The following is a 21228-nucleotide window of genomic DNA, read 5'->3' as shown; positions in this document are numbered from 1 at the left end:
CCTGTCACACCACTAAGAGACATGTTCATTTCACCGCACTCCCGATGCGATAGCATCGGGCCTACTTCTAGTAATAAAATATTTACAAGAATGTAAAAAGTGTCCTCACTTTTGTGATATACTGTATCTACAATTGCTGTCCCAAAGTTAAATTTGTCACATACCGTTTACCTCCACATGCCGATTACTTGTCCCCCATATGAGATTTACCTGTTCCCACCTTATTTTCCTCCACATGCAAATTATTTGTCCTCAATATGCGGTTTATTTGTCCACCTTAAACGGTTTATATCAACAAGCAGTTTACCTCCTCCCCCACATACCATTTCCTTCCAAATGCAGATTACTTGTCCCCCATGTGCTGTGTACTTGTTCCCACCATTCATTTACCTAATCTAATCAGCATCTTGATATGCCACACCTGTGAGGTGGATGGATTACCGCGGCAAAGGAGTAGTGCTCGCCAACACAGATTAAAGGTGGTGTCACACACAGCGACGACGACAACGACGTCGCTGCTACGTCACCATTTTCTGTGACATTGCAGCGACGTCTCGTCGCTGTCGCTGTGTGTGACATCCAGCAACGAGCTGGCCCCTGCTGTGAGGTCGTTGCTCGTTGCTGAATGTCCTGCTTCATTTTTTCGTCGTCGCTCTCCCGCTGTGACGCAGACATCGCTGTGTGTGACAGCGAGAGAGCGACGAAATGAAGCGAGCAGGAGCCGGCACTGGCAGCTGCGGTAAGCTGTAACCACTGTAAACATCGGGTAACCAAGGGAAGCCCTTTCCCTGGTTACCCGATATTTACCTTCGTTACCAGCCTCCGCCGCTCTTGCTGCTAGTGCCGGCTCCTGCTCTGTGCACATGTAGCTGCAGTACACATCGGGTTAATTAACCCGATGTGTACTGTAGCTAGGAGAGCAAGGAGCCAGCGCTAAGCAGTGTGCGCGGCTCCCTGCTCTCTGCACTGTGACATGTAGCTGCAGTACACATCGGGTTAATTAACCCGATGTGTACTGTAGCTAGGAGAGCAAGGAGCCAGCGCTAAGCAGTGTGCGCGGCTCCCTGCTCTCTGCACATGTAGCGACGTTATGATCGCTGCTGCGTCGCTGTGTTTGATAGCTAAGCAGCGATCATAACAGCGACTTACAAGGTCGCTGTTACGTCACAGAAAATGGTGACGTAACAGCGATGTCGTTGTCGTTATGTGTGACACCAGCTTTAGACAAATACAGTATATATACCATATATATACACATATACAGTATATATATATATATAAAAATACAAACACGTCCATATACATACAACACGCCCATATACATACAAGTGCATCTCAATAAATTAGAATATCAAAAAGTTAATTTATTTCAGTAATTCAATACAAAAATGGAAACGCATATATTGTATAGAATCATAAAGCAAACAGATGAGGCAGCGAGTCAGGGAGAATTATTATGGGGAGATTGACTACCCTGATATAAAATTGGGGAGCAAAAACCTGCAGGTCCAACAATGGAAACAGATTTTTTTACAATAATAAAAGATAAATGACCTCTCACTTTGATGCAGGACCCTAACAAATGAAAGGGGGAGGTCAATTTTAGACCTAATACTAACTAATAGGCTAAATAGTATATCAAAATGTATAGGTTGGGGGTCATTTGAGTAATTGTAACCACAAAATTATAAGTTTTTAAGTATTCTTTGATAAGACAGGAACATTAAACTTCAGAAATTTACATTTCTAATGGCTGAGATTATCTTAAGTCTGCTTTACACGTTGCAATTTCGCATACGATATCGTATGCGATTTGCAACGCCTCCATCGTATGTGTGGCATGTTCAATTTGTTGAACGTGCCGCACCAACGATTAACCCCCGTCACACGTACTTACCCGTCCATACGACCTCGATGTGGGCGGCGAACGTCCACTTCCTGGAGTGGGAGAGACGTTCAGCGTCACATCGACGTCACGCGGCAGCCGGCCAATAGAAGCGGAGGGGCGGAGATGAGCGGGACATAAACATCCCGCCCACCTTTCCTTCCGCATTGCCGGCTGGAGCCGCGGGACGGAGGTAAGATCTGTTCAATGTTCCCGGGGTGTCACACACTGCGATGTGTGCTGCCTCCGGAACATTGAACAACACGACGTGCAATTCGACAGGATTCAACGACGTGTATGTGATGAACGTTTTACCGTTCAATCGCAATCGCATGTACCTGTCACACGCTACAATGTACCTTACGATGCCGGATGTGCATCACTTACGACGTGACCCCGCCGACACATCGTAAGATATATTGTAGCGTGTAAAGCGGGCTTTAGGCTTTAAAATCAAACGATTTTGGGGAAAATAAAAAATCATAAAGAAAAGGAAAACCCAGAAATTAATCTAACCCGTGGCCTCACTCTACTCAACGTAGATACCCATAATCAACATATAAACAAACACTATAATCCCTAATCTTCTTAATGCAGCTAAAATCTCGATCGCAATGCAATGGAGAGACCGCGATCCCCCTTCCTAACTTGATTGGATTCATACTTACCTGCCTTGATAGCAGACACCCGATCATTTTCCCTCGGTGCACAGGAGCAGGAAGGAGGAGGTGGGCGGGGCCTGCATGAGCTCCGGTCATGTGACAGCTGGAGCTAGTTCAGGCCCGCCCACCTTCTCCTTCACAGTGTAAACACAACCAGAGACAGAGAAGTGCTGCGTGATGGAGGTATGAATGCCCCGATCACTCAGCACTTGTTCTGCATTGAGGATGCAGTGCCGAAGCCATGGTACTGTATCCTGAATGCAGAATGCCCGCACCATATCCGCAGGACATTCCGCAAATAAACCGCAGCATGTAAACAGACAAAGTTGTGCTGCGGTTTTCTGAGAGCTCCTGCGGAATGTCCTGCGGATATAACCGCAGGACACTTTCCCCCGTGGGCACATAGCCTAAGACAAAACCATGAGTGGAACAATCAGAAGACAAGTATAATAGAAACACGGGCGCCACTTCTGTATTATTACCCACTCCTGGTTTTGGCTACAAATACTGAGGTAAAAAACCTCACCAAATAAGCGACGTGTGCACCTGGGTTGCCAACCGTCCACAAAATCCAGGACGGTCCATAAAAATAGGGCTTTTTTTCCTTCTGTCTAAAAAAAATAAATAAATAAAAAAATGCATGGAGTCTAAATTTCTTCAGCTGCAAGAAAATCACAGATTATTTTGACTGTAATTACCGTATCTTCATTTTACAATGGAGCTGATGACTTTGTATCAGAATTATGGGCTGTAGACACGTATCACTTACAGTCATAATGATTTATAATGATATTGTAATGTGTCTAAAAAATATCGCCTGTGTTTTTGATAAGCTGTCCAGAAAAAAAAAAAAAAAAAAGTCAAGATGGCAACCCTGGTGTGCATTTGGCTTAAGAACAAAAGCCTCTAGTATTCTCAAATATATTGTGCTTGTATCAAAACTCAATCTTCATCCTCACCACCTTTATTAAATAGTTTTTTTATTTTTTACTCTGTTTATAGTTAACATTTATACCACATATAACCACTATTAATTTGCTTCTTCCCTATGCATATTTCTAAAGTATGAAGAGGACTTCATATCAGTCCCCCCCCTCCTTCCCTCCCCATTTTTCACCCAGGTTTATCATCTTTGTTCCCACTTTACAAGACAAATGATAATATTACGCCATGGTTATACTGTATTACAATGATATTGCCTTATGGAAAATTAAAAATAAAGATAGAGATTATATATAATATATATACAGCATACACACACACACACACACACACACACACACACACACACACACACACACACACACACACTACAGTTCAAAAATTTAGGGTCACTTAGATATTTCCTTATCTTTTTTTAAAAAAAGCACATTTTTTTCAATAGACCTAACATTAAATTAAACAGAAAAATGACTATTCTAGCTTCAAATGTCTGGTTTTGAATGCAATATCTACATAGGTGTAGAGGTACATAGGTGCATAGAGGCCCATTGTCAACAACCACCACTCCAGTGTTCTAATGGCACATTGTGTTTGCTGTGTTAGAAGGCTAATGGATGTTTGGAAATCCCTTGAAAACCCTTGTGCAAGTATGTTAGCACGGCTGAAAACAGTTTTAGAGAAGCGATAAAACTGACCTTCCTTCGAGCTAGTTGAAAATCTGGAGCATTACATTTGTTGGTTCTATTAACCCTAGAACACGCAACCATAGAAATCTACCATAGAAAACAAGTAACCTATCAGGCCTGCGAGGCCCCAGGTATGCATTCTAGGGTTAAACTCTCAAAATGGCCAGGAACAGAGCACTTTCATGTGAAACTCGACAGTCTATTCTTGTTCTTAGAAATGAAGGATATTCCATACGAGAAATTGCCAAGAAACTGAAGATTTCCTACAACGGTGTGTACTACTCCCTTCAGAGGAGAGCACAAACAGGCTCTAACCAGAGTAGAAAGAAGTGGGAGGCCCCGCTGCACAACTGAGCAACAAGACAAGTACATTAGAGTCTCTAGTTTGAGAAATTGACGCCTCACAGGTCTTCAACTGGAAGCTTCATTAAATAGTACCCACAAAATGCCAATGTCTACGTCTACAGTAAAGAGGCAACTCTGGGATGCTGGCCTTCAGGGCAGAGTGGCAAAGAAAAAGACATAACATAAAAGTTCTTTGGGACCGGCGCCTCCAATTTCGGCCATCTTTGTTCTTCTTCTGAAGCCGGCATGCATGACGCGTCCTACGTCATACACACTCGCCGGCACTGAGGTCCTGCGCAGGCACACTTTGATCTGCCCTTCTCAGGGCAGATCAAAGTATTGTAGTATTGTAGTGCGCCTGCGCAGGACCTCAATACGTACATCATGCACGCCAGCTTCAGAAGGAGAACCAAAATGGCAGAAAGAGGAGGCGCTGGCCCCAGAGAATGGAGACGCCCATTCGTTCAGTCTGCACCGGAGACCTACTAGGTGAGTATTAGGCCTAAGCCACACGGCATGAAAATCAGAGCGAGTGGAGTGCGATAAAAAAATTGCACTTCACTCGGACCAATATTAGCCTGTGTGTCAGCACACATGAGCGATTATTTTCTCAGCCCTAAATCGGACCGAGAAAACAATCGCAGCATGCTGCTATTCTAATGCGGGACTGTTTCTCTCACACCCATTCAAGTGTATGGGGCGAGAGAAAAATCGCACTGCACTTGCATTACACCGGTGTACCGCGAGTGCAGTGAGAGAATGGTAATAGCTGGCTACGGAGGAGAGAGGGAGATAAATCCCTCCCTTCCCTCTTCAGTGCCGGCCCGCCCCCCACAGCTGAGGTCCGCTCGCACGGTGGGACCTCAGTCTCAGGGACACTCACATGACACTCGGCTCTGCTGTACTGCCAGCGTGAGCCGAGTGTCATGCGAGGGGATCGCGCTAATCCCCGTGTGGCCCCAGCCTTAAAGTATTTTTTATGGTAAACACAGCGGCCTGAGATTTTATATACAGCATGTTATAATGCTGTATATAAGAGCTCAGTGGTGGTGGCCGCAGCTTAAAGGCCCCAAATCTGGTGACAGACTCCCTTTAACAATGACCAAAATAAGGAACTCTTCATGGAGTCTCAATCACAGATTTCCCAAAATTGACGAAAACCAAAAACAAACAAACCAGCCCCCATTATAAAAATCAATTTGGTACATTCAAAACCAGTACTATCCATCATGCATCCGGCAATGCGAGATACTATTAAAATAAACAGAAACGTAAAGCTGAGCCACATTTTATAGTCCGGCTGCAGAGATTGAAAGGTTGCAATGCTTCAGCACCCAATTTACAAGTTCTCAAAATACCCTGCTTACATAAGCATGCAATAGCAGATGCTGGTACACAGCCCAGTCTGCTCAGTAAGGTTTTTTTAGCCCGTCAGGTCTCTTCTCAATTCTAGAACAAAAAAAAAAAACCAAAACAGTAAAATTCTTTTGCAAATATAATGCAGAATGAATTCTTGGTCACGGTTCACTCCAATATATATTTAGTCTCTTGTGTTGTAATTAATTTGTAACTCTGAGAATAGATTGATAGGGAAGCTTCTGATATTGAGGAAGGAAGTAGGGCAGCGATAGAAGCGGAACCCACGGTAAAGATGAAGTCATCTGGTGCGCACAAATTGTGAACAAAAGAGAAGTATTAAAGGCTAGGTTTTATCAGGAATTTAACTATTGCCTTTAACAAGTTTTCATCTTAAAACACAATATAAATATATTTTTATGAATTTTAGGTAATGTTTTTGTTTTTTTCTTTAACTTTCTATGTCACTATCCATAAAAAAAAAAAAAAAAAAATAATATTATTGTAGTTTTCGTTTGGCCACCGAGCCTCATAATAAGCCGACACGTCCCGTAGAGATCACCTTTCAGCATTCATCTCACTATTATAGGCAGGATTACAATGGCAGTGATCTATACATAACACAAAGTGACAACATGCGAATGTCACAGCTCACCTCAGACTCCTCCCTGCATAATGACCTCTGCACAGGTAACGGGGCATGCCCAAAATTAGCTTACGTTAATATAAATACCAACGCCGGTCAATTATTTTCGATGTTCCATAGCATATTTTTGAATACTTTTAAAAGCAACTTAGAAAAGTCGCACCATCTCATCAATTATGTATAGAGTAAAATCGTATTTAAAGAAAAACAAAAAAACAAATTTATTGGGGGGAAATTCACTCAAATAAGTTTAAATTTATCCGAGCACATATACTGAAAAGCTTTTAATTGAAAAATGTTTATGTGTGAAGCATCATGGCCTCAAATTTCAGGATAAATATACAGTTAGGTCCAGAAATATTTGGACAGTGACACAAGTTTTGTTATTTTAGCTGTTTACAAAAACATGTTCAGAAATACAATTATATATATATATATAATATGGGCTGAAAGTGCACACTCCCAGCTGCAATATGAGAGTTTTCAAAAAGCACAAAAAACCTGAGCTGAAACAATGTTCAGTAAATAATATATGAGAGTTTTCACATCCAAATCGGAGAAAGGGTTTAGGAATCATAGCTCTGTAATGCATAGCCTCCTCTTTTTCAAGGGACCAAAAGTAATTGGACAAGGGACTCTAAGGGCTGCAATTAACTCTGAAGGCGTCTCCCTCGTTAACCTGTAATCAATGAAGTAGTTAAAAGGTCTGGGGTTGATTACAGGTGTGTGGTTTTGCATTTGGAAGCTGTTGCTGTGACCAGACAACATGCGGTCTAAGGAACTCTCAATTGAGGTGAAGCAGAACATCCTGAGGCTGAAAAAAAAGATATAATCCATCAGAGAGATAGCAGACATGCTTGGAGCAGCAAAATCAACAGTCGGGTACATTCTGAGAAAAAAGGAATTGACTGGTGAGCTTGGGAACTCAAAAAGGCCTGGGCGTCCACGGATGACAACAGTGGTGGATGATCGCCGCATACTTTCTTTGGTGAAGAAGAACCCGTTCACAACATCAACTGAAGTCCAGAACACTCTCAGTGAAGTAGGTGTATCTGTCTCTAAGTCAACAGTAAAGAGAAGACTCCATGAAAGTAAATACAAAGGGTTCACATCTAGATGCAAACCATTCATCAATTCCAAAAATAGACAGGCCAGAGTTAAATTTGCTGAAAAACACCTCATGAAGCCAGCTCAGTTCTGGAAAAGTATTCTATGGACAGATGAGACAAAGATCAACCTGTACCAGAATGATGGGAAGAAAAAAGTTTGGAGAAGAAAGGGAACAGCACATGATCCAAGGCACACCACATCCTCTGTAAAACATGGTGGAGGCAACGTGATGGCATGGGCATGCATGGCTTTCAATGGCACTGGGTCACTTGTGTTTATTGATGACATAACAGCAGACAAGAGTAGCCGGATGAATTCTGAAGTGTACAGGGATATACTTTCAGCCCAGATTCAGCCAAATGCCGCAAAGTTGATCGGACGGCGCTTCATAGTACAGATGGACAATGACCCCAAGCATACAGCCAAAGCTACCCAGGAGTTCATGAGTGCAAAAAAGTGGAACATTCTGCAATGGCTAAGTCAATCACCAGATCTTAACCCAATTGAGCATGCATTTCACTTGCTCAAATCCAGACTTAAGACGGAAAGACCCACAAACAAGCAAGACCTGAAGGCTGCGGCTGTAAAGGCCTGGCAAAGCATTAAGAAGGAGGAAACCCAGCGTTTGGTGATGTCCATGGGTTCCAGACTTAAGGCAGTGATTGCCTCCAAAGGATTCGCAACAAAATATTGAAAATAAAATATTTTGTTTGGGTTTGGTTTATTTATCCAATTACTTTTGACCTCCTAAAATGTGGAGTGTTTGTAAAGAAACGTGTACAATTCCTACAATTTCTATCAGATATTTTTGTTCAAACCTTCAAATTAAACGTTACAATCTGCACTTGAATTCTGTTGTAGAGGTTTCATTTCAAATCCAATGTGGTGGCATGCAGAGCCCAACTCGTGAACATTGTGTCACTGTCCAAATATTTCTGGACCTAACTGTATAGCTGTAGAAATTAATTGTTAAAATTTGAGAAGGATAATCCTATATTGAAATGTTGCTGAACTTCTACAAATCCACGATTTATGATAATGCTTGGGGGCTGGTAGGAAATAATCATCTTTTCTAATTTACCTTCCATTTCTGACATATCTCACAACTTATGACAACACTGAGAACTTTAGGAGAAAATTCACACCTGAATTACAGAATTTTCTGGCCCTGATGTGGCAACACAAATGTCCAAAAAAAAAATCTAAATGGTCAGTCGCATTTTAAAAATTATTTTTTCATGGAAAGAAAAAGAAAAAAAAAAAAAAGAAAAACTCCATAATATTACAGCAATCTAAAGGTGTCACTTGCGTAAAAAATCCAGCCAGGGACATCTTTCCCAAAGACCCGGATCCCTTGCAACCGTCGCTCATCACTATCCATCTCCTACGCCACAGACAGTTATATGCCTCTGACTTACGAGATGTCAGTGTGCCCATGCAGGTAGCACAATGACATCATTGAGTCGCGCCACTTCTCTAGGCCCGCCATAGAAGAGGAGGCAGATAGATAGATAGATATCTATCTAACAGGGGGCCTCAAAGCATACAAGCTGGGGACATAATTCTATATCGGGAGAAGTGGGGGCCATACACGATAATACGGTATACATAGGGAGCTGTGTGGGGCCATTAACCCCTTCACGACCTTTGATGTGCCAGCCTGCATCTTTCTCAACAAGAGTGCAGATTTAATCAGCCATTATCTGCCTTTAACAGTCACGGGTGGATCAAAGATCCGAAAGGATTAGAGTAATTAATTTAGCATCTGCAGTAGATTAAAAAACTATTTTAAGGAAAATATTATAATAAAACTTCATTCAATATCAAGGCATGACTAACATCAACACGTTTCAAGCAACAGTGTGCTCTTAAGACACAAATATAGTGGTATAATTATAGATGTACAGATCTTATTTTAAGTGGCGGGGAGGTCATATGGGGAAACATACTTTGGGGCTCGGGCCCCTGATCTTTTAGGACCACTCATCAGATTCTGACTGAAAAACAGACAGCATGAAGCAGACACTGGCTCCATGATTGCATCCGGGTAGCTTTTAATCTGAAACACTGCTCCATTGCAAAGAACACATAGTTTAAAAATCTGAGGCACGAGGATGGATGGGTGTGTGTGTGTGTATGTGTATGTGTATGTGTATGTGTGTGTGTGTGTGTGTGTGTGTGTGTGTGTGTGTGTGTGTTTGTTTGTGTGTGTGTGTGTGTGTGTGTGTGTGTATGTTTGTGTGTGTGTGTGTGTGTGTGTGTGTGTGTGTGTGTGTGTGTGACCACACAAACAAACAATCTCTCCCTGCTTTTCAAAGCATGTTTTTTCTGAAACGCTGCATCATAAACATACCTGGCAGTAATCATGTAGCCAATGCCTGATTTATACTGCCTGTGACTCAGGTAGTATGACTCAGCGGACAAGTTCCCTTTATTGAGTTCATAGTGACCAAGAGTGTTAAAAATATAATAAGCAATGGTAGAAAGTAATTCACAAAGTGATGTCATAGCTTAATAATAATGTACAGAAAGGTTTAACAGCATAGAAACAATGCACACAGTGATGTCCCAGTTCGATCATAATGTCCAACGTTGTACAACAGCCCAGAAATAATGCACACAGTGACACCATATCGCAATCATAATGTTCAAAGTGGTAAGAGCATAGAAATAATGCACATAGTGATGCCATATGTCAATCATAATGTTCAAAGTGGAGTAACAGTATAGGAATAATGCACAGTGATGTCACAGCTTGATCATGACATTCAAAGTGGTGTAACGTCGTAGAAATAAAGCTGGGTTCACACTAAACGACAGCGACAACGACGTCGCTGTTACGTCACCATTTTCGGTGACGTAACAGCGACCTTGTAAGTCGCTGTTATGATCGCTGCTTAGCTGTCAAACACAGCAGAAGCAGCGATCATAACGTCGCTGTGCTATATGTTCAGAGAGCAGGGAACCGCGCTTAGCGCTGGCTCCTTGCTCTCTTACAGTACACATCGGGTTAATTAACCCGATGTGTGCTGCAGCTACATGTCACAGTTCAGAGAGCAGGGAGCCGCGCGCACTGCTTAGCGCTGGCTCCTTGCTCTCCTTGCTACAGTATACATCGGGTTAATTACCCGATGCGTACTGCATCCACATGTGCACAGTGCAGGAGCCGGCACTGGCAGCAAGAGCGGAGGCTGGTAACCAGCGTAAACATCGGGTAACCAGGGAAAGGTCTTCCCTTGGTTACCCGATGTTTACGCTGGTTACAGCTTACCGCAGCTGCCAGTACCGGCTCCTGCTCGCTTCATTTCGTCGCTCTCTCGCTGTCACACACAGCGATGTGTGTGTCACAGCGGGAGAGTGACGACCAAAAAATGAAGCTGGACATTCAGCAACGACCGGCGACCTCACAGCAGGGGCCAGGTCGTTGCTGGATGTCACACACAGCGACAGCGACGTCGCTGCAACGTCACAGAAAATGGTGACGTAGCAGCGACGTCGTTGTCGTTGTCGCTGTGTGTGACACCAGCTTAACACATCGTGATGTCACCGTACAGTGGTTGATATAATAAATGTCCGATTACAGGGATAACCTTCAGTGAAATCATAGCATAGAAATGATGCTATATTAAAGGGATAAGGCACAGATGACATCACTGTCTATTAACCAGGTCCTATATCTTGTCTGTTATCTTCATGTTATTGTTTATGTCCTTTTCTATCAATTATAGTTCTTACCATCACTGTGAATAAAGCTTGACCATCTACCAATTGCAATGCCTCCTACCATAGTTCGTCACACATCTATAATTCGTGATAGGCGAATAGTAAGTATTCATATTATACTTACCGAATACCAAGTACTATTCCAGTACTTGGCACAGCAAAAAAAAAAAAAAAAAAAAAAAAATGTTCTTTTCCCCACTGACTTGCATTAGGTTCATTATTCCTGATAAATGCCAGAATAGTACTTTGGGATTCATTATGAATAATCCGTACACGTATAGTTACTATTCGCCCATCACTACGTGTTTTCAGGCGTCTTCTATCTAGTTATTGCTTTTCAACTATAGATTTAGCGTGATAGAATATTTTTGCTACCAGTGCAATTATAGATCATATTCTTTATATACTGAATTCACTTTTATAATTCTGAAACCCGAGCAGGTGAAACAAGGATCACAAAATCAGCTATAGAAATGCATGACATGTTTGTAGCCAAAGTGACATTAATAGGATTTTATCAGGCTGCACAAATAAAAACACAAGACTCAACTTTCACAAATATCTCTAGTAAGTCCTCTTAGTATAGGGTGAAGATGAAGAAACCACAGGTCCTTACCTGGCCCTTTCCCCTTCGTCGGTAATTTCTTCTTACAAGACTTTTGTAGTTCTCATTCTTTTTGGTCAGGTAATAGAAAAGAACACAATCGGATACAGTCTGGAAGAGACACATACAAGGCATAAGCAAACATTGCCACACTGGTCCCCGTTCATCCTGCACGCTCCAGGTATAGGCCTTTAAGAGAAGCATTCCTCCTGCTTTACAGATCATAAAGTTCTCAGCCTTTCTGGTTATTACACATATACAATAGAGTCAAAACATGCCAGCTCTAGACCTTGACATATGGCGTGTGCCTTCTCTGTGCTCTTGGAATGCAAAGAGGCCTTTTACCTTAACAGACAGCTGAATATCACTCTTTTTTATCTTCTCGTTTACTCATTAACCATATACTATACAGAAAGGTAAAAGTGAGAAGCTGGTGCCATCATATACAGGTCCTCAAGTGCTAAGGGAACTTACAATGGGGTTAAATATATATACGATTTGCAAGCTCTACTCATCTTGTGTGTCTGTACCATTTGGGCTAGTGTGATTTTCTTGCCCTGGCACAAATGATTGGTACATTATGCATTTCGTCCAAACAGGACGTATAATATGCATTCTAAAAGTTCACACTTTCCATAGCCAAAAGCGAGAGTGAAGGAGCCTAAAAGGAGTTGAAGTATAAAGGAAAGTTCTGTTCTCAGAATGACGGGTCGCAGACTAAGGGGTGCTTTACACGCTACAACATCGCTAAAGCTATGTCGTTGGGGTCACAGAATTTGTGACGCACATCCGGCCGCGTTAGTGATGTCGTTGCGTGTGACACCGATGAGCGATTTTCAATCATCGCAAAAACATGCATAAATCGCTCATCGGTGACATGCCCCCCTATTCCCAATTATCGTTGCTGCTGCAGGTATGATGTTGTTCGTCGTTCCTGCGGCAGCACACATCGCTATGTGTTACACCGCAGGAATGAAGAACATCACCTTACCTGCGGCCGTCGGCAATGAGGAAGGAAGGAGGTGGTTCACCGGTCACAGCGACGTCGCTAGGCAGGTAAGTAGTGTGACGGGTCCGCGCGATTTTGTGCGCCACGGGCAGCGATTTGCCCGTGACGCACAAACGATGGGGGCGGGTACGCACGCTAGTGATCTCGTTAGCGAGATCACAGCGTGTAAAGCGGCCCTAACTCAGCATTGCTCCCGGCCACCCGCACTACAGCACAGATCATTCCACCACGACAGTATTAAAGTGGTCTTCACTAAAACACGGCAGCGTTGAACACTGGCCATTATGATAATAGAAATTGCCACCAGGTCATGTTCTACAGCAAGATCTAGCCTGTAGGTTCTCTGAAAGAAGAACTCTTGAAAAAAAAAAACCAACAACTAATTCATAGGGCAACATAGGGTTTTTTTTCTTCAAAGAATAATTTAAGGTTTTTCGTGTATGCTTCATGTATACCTTTTTTAAAGGGGTTGTCTGGTCTAAGGGCGGTTTTGCACACTACGACATCGCAGGTGCGATGTCGGTGGGGTCAAATTGAAAGTGACGCACATCCGGCATCGCATGCGACATCGTAGTGTGTAAAGCCTTGATGATACGATTAACGAACGCAAAATCGTCGTAATCGTATCATCGTTGCAGCGTCGGCGTAATTCATAATTACGCTGACGCGACGGTCCGATGTTGATCCTCGTTCCTGCGGCAGCACACATCGCTGTGTGTGAAGTCGCAGGAGCGAGGAACATCTCCTACCGGCGTCACTGCGGCTTTCGTAGGATATGCGGAAGGAAGGAGCTGGGCAGGATGTTTACATCCTGCTCATCTCCGCCCCTCCGCTCCTATTGGCCGCCTGCCGTGTGACGTCGCTGTGACGCCGCACGACCCGCCCCCTTAGGAAGGAGGCGGGTCGCCAGCCAGAGCGACGGTCGCAGGGCAGGTGAGTGCATGTGAAGCTGGCGTAGCGATAGTTTTCGCTACGCCAGCTATCACACGATATCGTACCTGCGACGGGGGCGGGCACTATCGCGTGCGACATCGCAGCATCGGCCTGCAATGTCGCAATGTGCAAAGCCCGCCTAAATCTATAAGTCACTATGTACCTGCAGACTTGTGAACCCTCACATCGCATGCACTGTAAGGGTTCGCCAGTTTCAGAGTTGGTACAGTGGTCACAAGTAAGCAACATGCACACTCCCAACCAAAATCTGACTAGAGGGGAGCAGCCTCGCTTAATGTAAGTGTATTAAACGAGGCTGACCCTCTCTAGTAGGATTCCGCCTGAGACTATGTATATCACATTCTCGCGGCCACTGTTTCTGGCTCTAAAACTGGTAAACCCTCATAGTACGTGCGAAGTGAGAATTCATAAGTCTGCAGTCACAGAGTGACACATCGGAATGACTGCAGACATATGGATTTAGTTGGACAACCCCTTTGATTGATGTCCCATTTCTGGTTAGTTTGTCAGCTCATGCTTCTGGCTTTGCAGCGGTTGGATTCCTATTATATTGTTCTTGTTTCTATCTGATGGTAGCCACTAATAGATCAGCGACATTACACTTCTCTGATGTATACTGCCGAGTCTCCGTAATGGACTTTTTAGCATGAATTTAAAATAAAGACTTTGCATTTTTAAGTAAATATTCTTTGGACTGGATTGCTGGAATTTTCCTCTGGATTACCTTGCTGAGTCTCCGTGTATACTGTGTGTTTTATATAGTAAAGTTTTAGTATATCTTATGTGGTATATAAACCATATACTGTGTGTACTGATCTTCATTACTGTACAGCCTCAGTGCATCCTGTGATGTAAATATAGCAGCCTCAGTGTCTCCTATGTGATGTATATATAGCAGCCTCAGTGTCTCCTATGTGATGTATATATAGCAGCCTCAGTGTCTCCTATGTGATGTATATATAGCAGGCTCAGTGTCTCCTATGTGATATATATAGCAGCCTCAGTGTATCCTATATGAAATTAGGATACATTTCCTAGGGGAAATTTATAAATGTGCAGCTAATCAATGTGTGGACTCATCCACTATAAAAAATAAAATATTCAGTAGCGCCACAGAAAGGAACAAAGAGGAAGGTGCTGGGTGGGGAGGGGAGCGGTCTGATAGCTGCCAGGTGACGATGTCATCCAGTATTGTTGATGTTATTGTGTAGTTCACATTAAATGCTTAGACATCATGTCTACACATTAGAGCATGTACATGTGGACCAAGAATAGATGCAACAGAGTTTTGGCAAAATAAATAGAGTCACTGCTGGTGAGTTAACTTTATTTTTGCACATATAATGTTAATTGGTTATACAGAATATGTGTTAGCCGCCTGTCTGAAGTACATGAGCGGCTCTCCTCAACCATCATGAAGACCGTACAGAAGAATCAGAGAAACGATATGAACATATATTTTACCAATTCTTCCATACTAAGCATCTACAGGTCTCTGGAGGAATATCAATATTGCGATGACTTACTGTAAATGCTGAGTATTGAAAGCAAGACCCCACAAAATCAAAAAACCCTTCACATGGCTAGAAGTCATTAATCACAATTCCTCGTACCTTTCTATCCAAGAATGAAGCAATGAACACAAAGTTCTTTGGTTGCTGGATAAATCTGTAAGAGAAGATGGAGACAGGCTGAATAACTAGAGATACACCAAATCCTTACATAACGACAGTAATGTATCACATAATGAAGAGGTTACCATAATGGCCTCCATCTGCTATGTAGTGGCTGTATCTACATTATGATGGAAATCTCAGCTATACATATCAGGCCATTAGATCTAATGTGCCCCAGGTGTAGATAGTTGGGAGTTTTAATGCGGCAAAGCTGGAGTGCGATTCTTTTTTTTTTCCAGGGGTTAATACATGTATTTGGTTTGGATGCTATCCTCATCTTGTTATTATTATGTCTGATGCTTCGACAGTAGACGTATTAAGCTACATAAGAGCATTCATTATTAAAATACTTCATGGAACGAACTGAACACTTTCTAAATTAAATCCTTGTCCCAAGCTATCTCATTTTTTTGCGCAGCATGATTAATTGGATACTCGACTGAGGTCTTGTAACCCATTCAGCTAAAGCATCATTTGTGTAATTATACCACATGCTCAGTCTGGGATAAAGCGGAGATACAAGCAACTTGGGCGATAGGAGTGCAGATACAAGGGACTTATTGTGTGCAGCATTTGTTCCCTTAATGGCAACAACAAGACATTATAAAGCGAGTGTCACTATGACCTACAAGAGAGTTATAAGAATTATTATTATTATTATTATTATTTATTTATAGAGCACCATTAGTTCCATGGTGCTGTACATGAGAAGGGGGTTACATACAAAATACATATACAAGTTACAGTAGACAGACTAGTACAGAGGGAAGAGGGCGCTGCCCTTGCGGGCTTACATTCTATAGGATTATGGGGAGGAGACAGTAGGTGGGGTGTAGATGGGGCGGCAGCTCCGCACGGTGGTGGGGCGGCAGCTCCGCACGGTGGTGGGGCGGCAGCTCCGCACGGTGGTGGGGCGGCAGCTCCGCACGGTGGTGGGGCGGTAGCTCCGCACGGTGGTGGGGCGGCAGCTCCGCACGGTGGTGGGGCGGCAGCTCCGCACGGAGGTGGGGCGGCAGCTCCGCACGGAGGTGGGGCGGCAGCTCCGCACGGTGGTGGGGCGGCAGCTCCGCACGGTGGTGGGGCGGCAGCTCCGCACGGTGGTGGGGCGGCAGCTCCGCACGGTGGTGGGGCGGCAGCTCCGCACGGTGGTGAAGCAGTGAGGTCATTGAAGGTTATATGCATTTCTGAACAGATGAGTCTTTAGGTTCCGTTTGAAGTTTGCAAGTGTAGTAGATAGTCTGACGTGTTGAGGCAGTGAGTTCCAGAAGACTGGGGATGTTCGGGAGAAGTCTTGGAGGCGATTGCATGAGAAGCGAATGAGAGAGGAGGAGAGAAGGAGGTCTTGGGAGGACCGGAGATTACGTTTTGGAGTGTAGCGAGATATTAGTTCAGAGATATATGGAGGAGACAATTTGTGGATGGCTTTGTAAGTCAGTATTAGTAGTTTGAATTGGATACGATGGAAGATTGGGAGCCAGTGGAGGGACATGCAGAGAGGAGAAGCGGGGTGGTAGTGAGGCGAGAGGTGGATCAGTCGGGTAGCAGCATTAAGGATGGACTGAAGAGGGGCGAGCGTGTTAGCAGGGAGACCACAGAGGAGGATGTTGCAGTAGTCGAGGCGGGAGATTATGAGAGCATGCACTAGCATTTTTGTAGATTGAGAATTGATGAAGGGGCGGATTCTGGAAATATTTTTGAGTTGAAGACGACAGGAGGTGGTGAGGGATTGAATGTGTGGTATGAAGGACAAGGCAGAGTCAAAGGTCACTCCGAGGCACCGAACTTTGGGTGCTGGGGAGAGCGTGATGTTATTTATTGTAATAGATAGATCAGGTAGAGAGTGTAGGTGAGATGGAGGAAAGATGATCAGCTCAGTTTTGGCCACATTGAGCTTTAGGAAGCGAGAGGAGAAGAAGGAAGATATAGCAGATAGGCACTCTGGGATTCTGGACAGCAGAGATATGACATCTGGAGCAGAGAGGTAGATCTGAGTGTCGTCGGCATATAAGTGGTACTGGAAGCCATGGGACTTTATGAGTTGTCCCAGGCCAAATGTATAGATAGAAAAAAGTAATGGTCCCAGGACAGAGCCTTGGGGGACACCAACAGAGAGAGGACAGGATGAAGAGGTTGTGTGGGAGTGGGAGACACTAAAAGTGCGGTTGGAGAGGTATGAAGAGATCCAAGAGAGGGCGAGGTCTCTGACACCAAGGGAAGAGAGGATCTGTAGTAGGAGGGTGTGGTCAACAGTGTCAAAAGCTGAGGATAGGTCTAGAAGTAGGAGTATAGAGAAGTGGTTGTTAGCTTTGGCAGTAAGTAAGTCATTTGTGATTTTTGTCAGGGCAGTTTCAGTGGAATGATGTGGACGGAAGCCGGACTGTAGGTTGTCAAAGTGAGAGTTAGAGGAGAGGTGGGAGGAGAGTTCAGCATGGACGTGCTGTTCCAGGAGTTTTGAGGCGAATGGGAGTAGCGATATGGGGCGATAGCTGGCAGCAGAGGTTGGGTCGAGGGAAGGTTTCTTTAGGATGGGTGTGACTGTTGCATGTTTAAAGGCAGAAGGGAAGGTACCAGTCGTTAAAGATAGGTTGAAGAGATGGGTTAAGGCTGGAATTAGGATAGTGGTGAGGTTGGGGAGGAGGTGGGTTGGGATGGGATCACGTGCACAGGTGGTGAGGTGCGCTTTTGAGAGAAGATGTGCAAGCTCTTCTTCGGTGATAGTAGAGAGGACGTTTATGGGGGAGGAGCAGTGGTCTGTTATATGAAGGGGTTGTGGTGGTTGTATTTGTATCAGGTGAAGCACCTAAAATTAATTTTATGTAGCATTTAAGGGGTTGTCCAGGCATAGAATATTGATATCCTATCATTAGGATAGGTCAGTAATATCAGATCAGTGGGGGTCCGAAATCTGCCCCCCCCCCCTCCGCCCCCACTGATTAGCTGCCACTAGCTCTGCCAGTGGTCCTATTTACACATTTCACTTCCCTGACATAGGGAATAAGATTTAACAAAACCTCATTGACTCGCTAAAAAATCTCTGGCACAAATAGACCTGAGGTGCAAATTTCAAAATGTGCAGCGAGTCAATTTTACAGTTGATCTCCTGCTCAGTGGCATGGTGGCTCAGTGGTTAGCTTGGGTCCTGGGGTCAAATCCCACCAAGGAAACCATCTGCAAACAGTTTGTAGGTTCTCCCCGTGTTTGCGTGGGTTTCCTATGGGTACTCCCAGACTCCAAAAACATACTGATAGGGAACCTAGATTGTGAGACGCAATAAGGACAGTGTTGTCATTGTATGTAAAGCGCTGTGAAATTAACAGCGCTATATAAAATAGATAAATATTATTTTAGTGCAAAGGATACATTTCCTAGGGAAAATTCCTAGTATTCTCACTGTGAAATTCACAAAAAAAAAAGTGGATTCCAACTAGATTTTCTAGACAATTTTCTGCCTTGGCAAATATATAGGGTATCAAGCTGGGGCTGTGACCCTAGAGTCCTGTACATGTAGCATTTTGTGCCTAGCTGCAAGACAGAGAAAGAAAAAAAAAAAAAAAAAAAAAAGAAAAAATCAACAAAAACACAAAAACACATGGCTTACAGAAAAATTTGTTTATATTTGGCTGAAAAACATCCGTTTGTGGTAAATCCATGAACACTTTCTGCGGTGTGGTTGCACACTACTTCTATGTTTCTGTCTGGCTGGAGTCATCAGTCCTTGTGGTAGTAAACTGAAGTATTACAAAAAAACTGATACTTATTCGCTCCTTTGTAGCGGATTCATTTGTTGGTTAAAAAAAAAAACAAACAACCCTGCATATGTAATTCTAGCCAAGGCTATATTCACGCTTACGTTTTTGCTGCTTTTTCTGCAGCCATAAGCTGCTTTATTGGCAGTAAAAACTATAGAAAACGCTACCAAACTAGTGTTTTGCACAGACCTTTTTGGAGCGTATTTTGGGTGTGGATCACGCCTGTGCTTTGTCTACAGTACATGTCTAATAAAGTTTGTTTTATTCACCAAAAATACTTTAAAAATGCAGTAAGAAACACCGTTGCATTTTTTCTCTTTATTATGGCTTTCCATGGGTGAAAAAACGCTGCAAAAAACGGTGAAAGGATTGCCATGCTGCAGATTTATAAATAATGGTACTGTAAAAAGCAGCTTTAAGGTTATGTGTGCACGTAGCGTTTGTCCCTGCAGAAATTTCTGCAGCGATTTGAACAGCACATGTGCGCTTCAAATCGCTGCAAAAACAGTCCGTAATATATAAAAAAAAAAAGCCGATTCCATGCACTCTGAGTGCAGCCCCTCCCATAGGCCTAAAACACACTTCCGCAAAAAAAACGTACGTGTCTTACGGTCCATTTTTCGGGTCCGTTTTTTAGGGGCGTTTCTCCGGTACGTATGACATCCGTGTTGATGGCATATGCTGTCCGTGTGGAATGACCGTGTGTGCATGTGGCATGTATGTGTACGTGGAATGTCCGTGTTTGTAATGCACAATGTCGTTTATAGATGTCGGCTGACAGCAGACAGTGTTGAGCGATGAGAATGAACTCGGGTGAACTTCACCCGACTTCATTGTCATGCCGCGGCTCTGTGTCGCGTCCTGATTAGCGGTCACCTGTGCAGGATTCACCGGTGACCGCTAATCCCCTGAGTGACTGAAGTGAGCAGCCCTCTCTCATACTCACCGATCTCCGGTGCGGCGCTGCTCAGCTGTTATAAAAACTCCGGCGGCTTTAACTATTTTGAAAAAGCCGGCCGCTCATGAATCAATCTCGTATTCCCTGCTTTCCCCGCCCACAGGAGCCTGTGATTGGTTGCAGTCAGACACGCCCCCCCCCCGCTGAGTGACAGCTGTGTCACTGCACTCAATCACAGCAGCCGGTGGGCGTGTCTATACTGTGCAGTAAAATAAATAAATAAATAAATAATTAAAAAAAAAACGGCGTGTGGTCCCTCACAATTTTAATACCAGCCAGATAAAGCCATACGGCTGAAGGCTGGTATTCTCAGGATGGGGAGCCCCACGTTATGGGGAGCCCCCCAGCCTAACAATATCAGTCAGCAGCCGCCCAGAATTGCTGCATGCATTATATGCGACAGTTCTGGGACAGTACCCGGCTCTTTCTGATTTGCCCTGGTGCGTTGGCAAATCGGAGTAATAAAGGAGTTAATGGCAGCAACCCATAGCTGCCACTAAATCCTAGATTAATCATGGCAGGCGTCTCCACGAGATACCTTCCATAAGTAATCTGTAAGTTACAGTAAATAAACACACACCAGAAAAAATCCTTTATTTGCAATAAAAAACACTAACAAGTACCCTTGTTCACCACTTTATTAAGCACGAAAAACCCCTCCATGTCCGCGTAATCCATGGAGTTCCAGCGTCGCATCCAGTTAGTGTTTTTTATTGCAAATAAAAGATTTTTTCTGGTGTGTGTTTATTTACTGTAACTTACAGATTACTCATGGAAGGTATCTCGGGGAGACGCCTGCCATGATTAATCTAGGATTTAGTGGCAGCTATGGGTTGCTGCCATTAACTCCTTATTACCCCGATTGCCAACGCACCAGGGCAAATCGGGAAGAGCCGGGTACTGTCCCAGAACTGTCGCATATA

General features: G+C 43.7%; 1 protein-coding gene across 16 annotated transcripts in view; it reads right to left on the bottom strand.

Annotated features, from left to right (window-relative positions):
- The window catches only part of NCOR2 (nuclear receptor corepressor 2), a 601679-nt gene that overhangs the window by 220940 nt on the left and 359511 nt on the right, over positions 1-21228 (bottom strand). For all 16 annotated transcript variants that reach the window (XM_075322517.1, XM_075322568.1, XM_075322586.1 and 13 more), the window contains exons 13-14: positions 15536-15590; positions 11972-12070 (exon numbers count right to left, since the gene is read on the bottom strand). In XM_075322517.1, coding sequence (XP_075178632.1) covers positions 11972-12070; positions 15536-15590 — 154 coding nt within the window. The remainder of the gene's footprint in view (positions 1-11971; positions 12071-15535; positions 15591-21228) is intronic.

This window comes from Anomaloglossus baeobatrachus, chromosome 1 (assembly GCF_048569485.1).
Source record: "Anomaloglossus baeobatrachus isolate aAnoBae1 chromosome 1, aAnoBae1.hap1, whole genome shotgun sequence".
In the NCBI taxonomy this organism is placed as follows: domain Eukaryota; kingdom Metazoa; phylum Chordata; class Amphibia; order Anura; family Aromobatidae; genus Anomaloglossus; species Anomaloglossus baeobatrachus.
The sequence above is the reverse complement of the archived record's forward strand: the minus strand, read 5'-3'. Positions and strand labels throughout refer to the sequence as shown.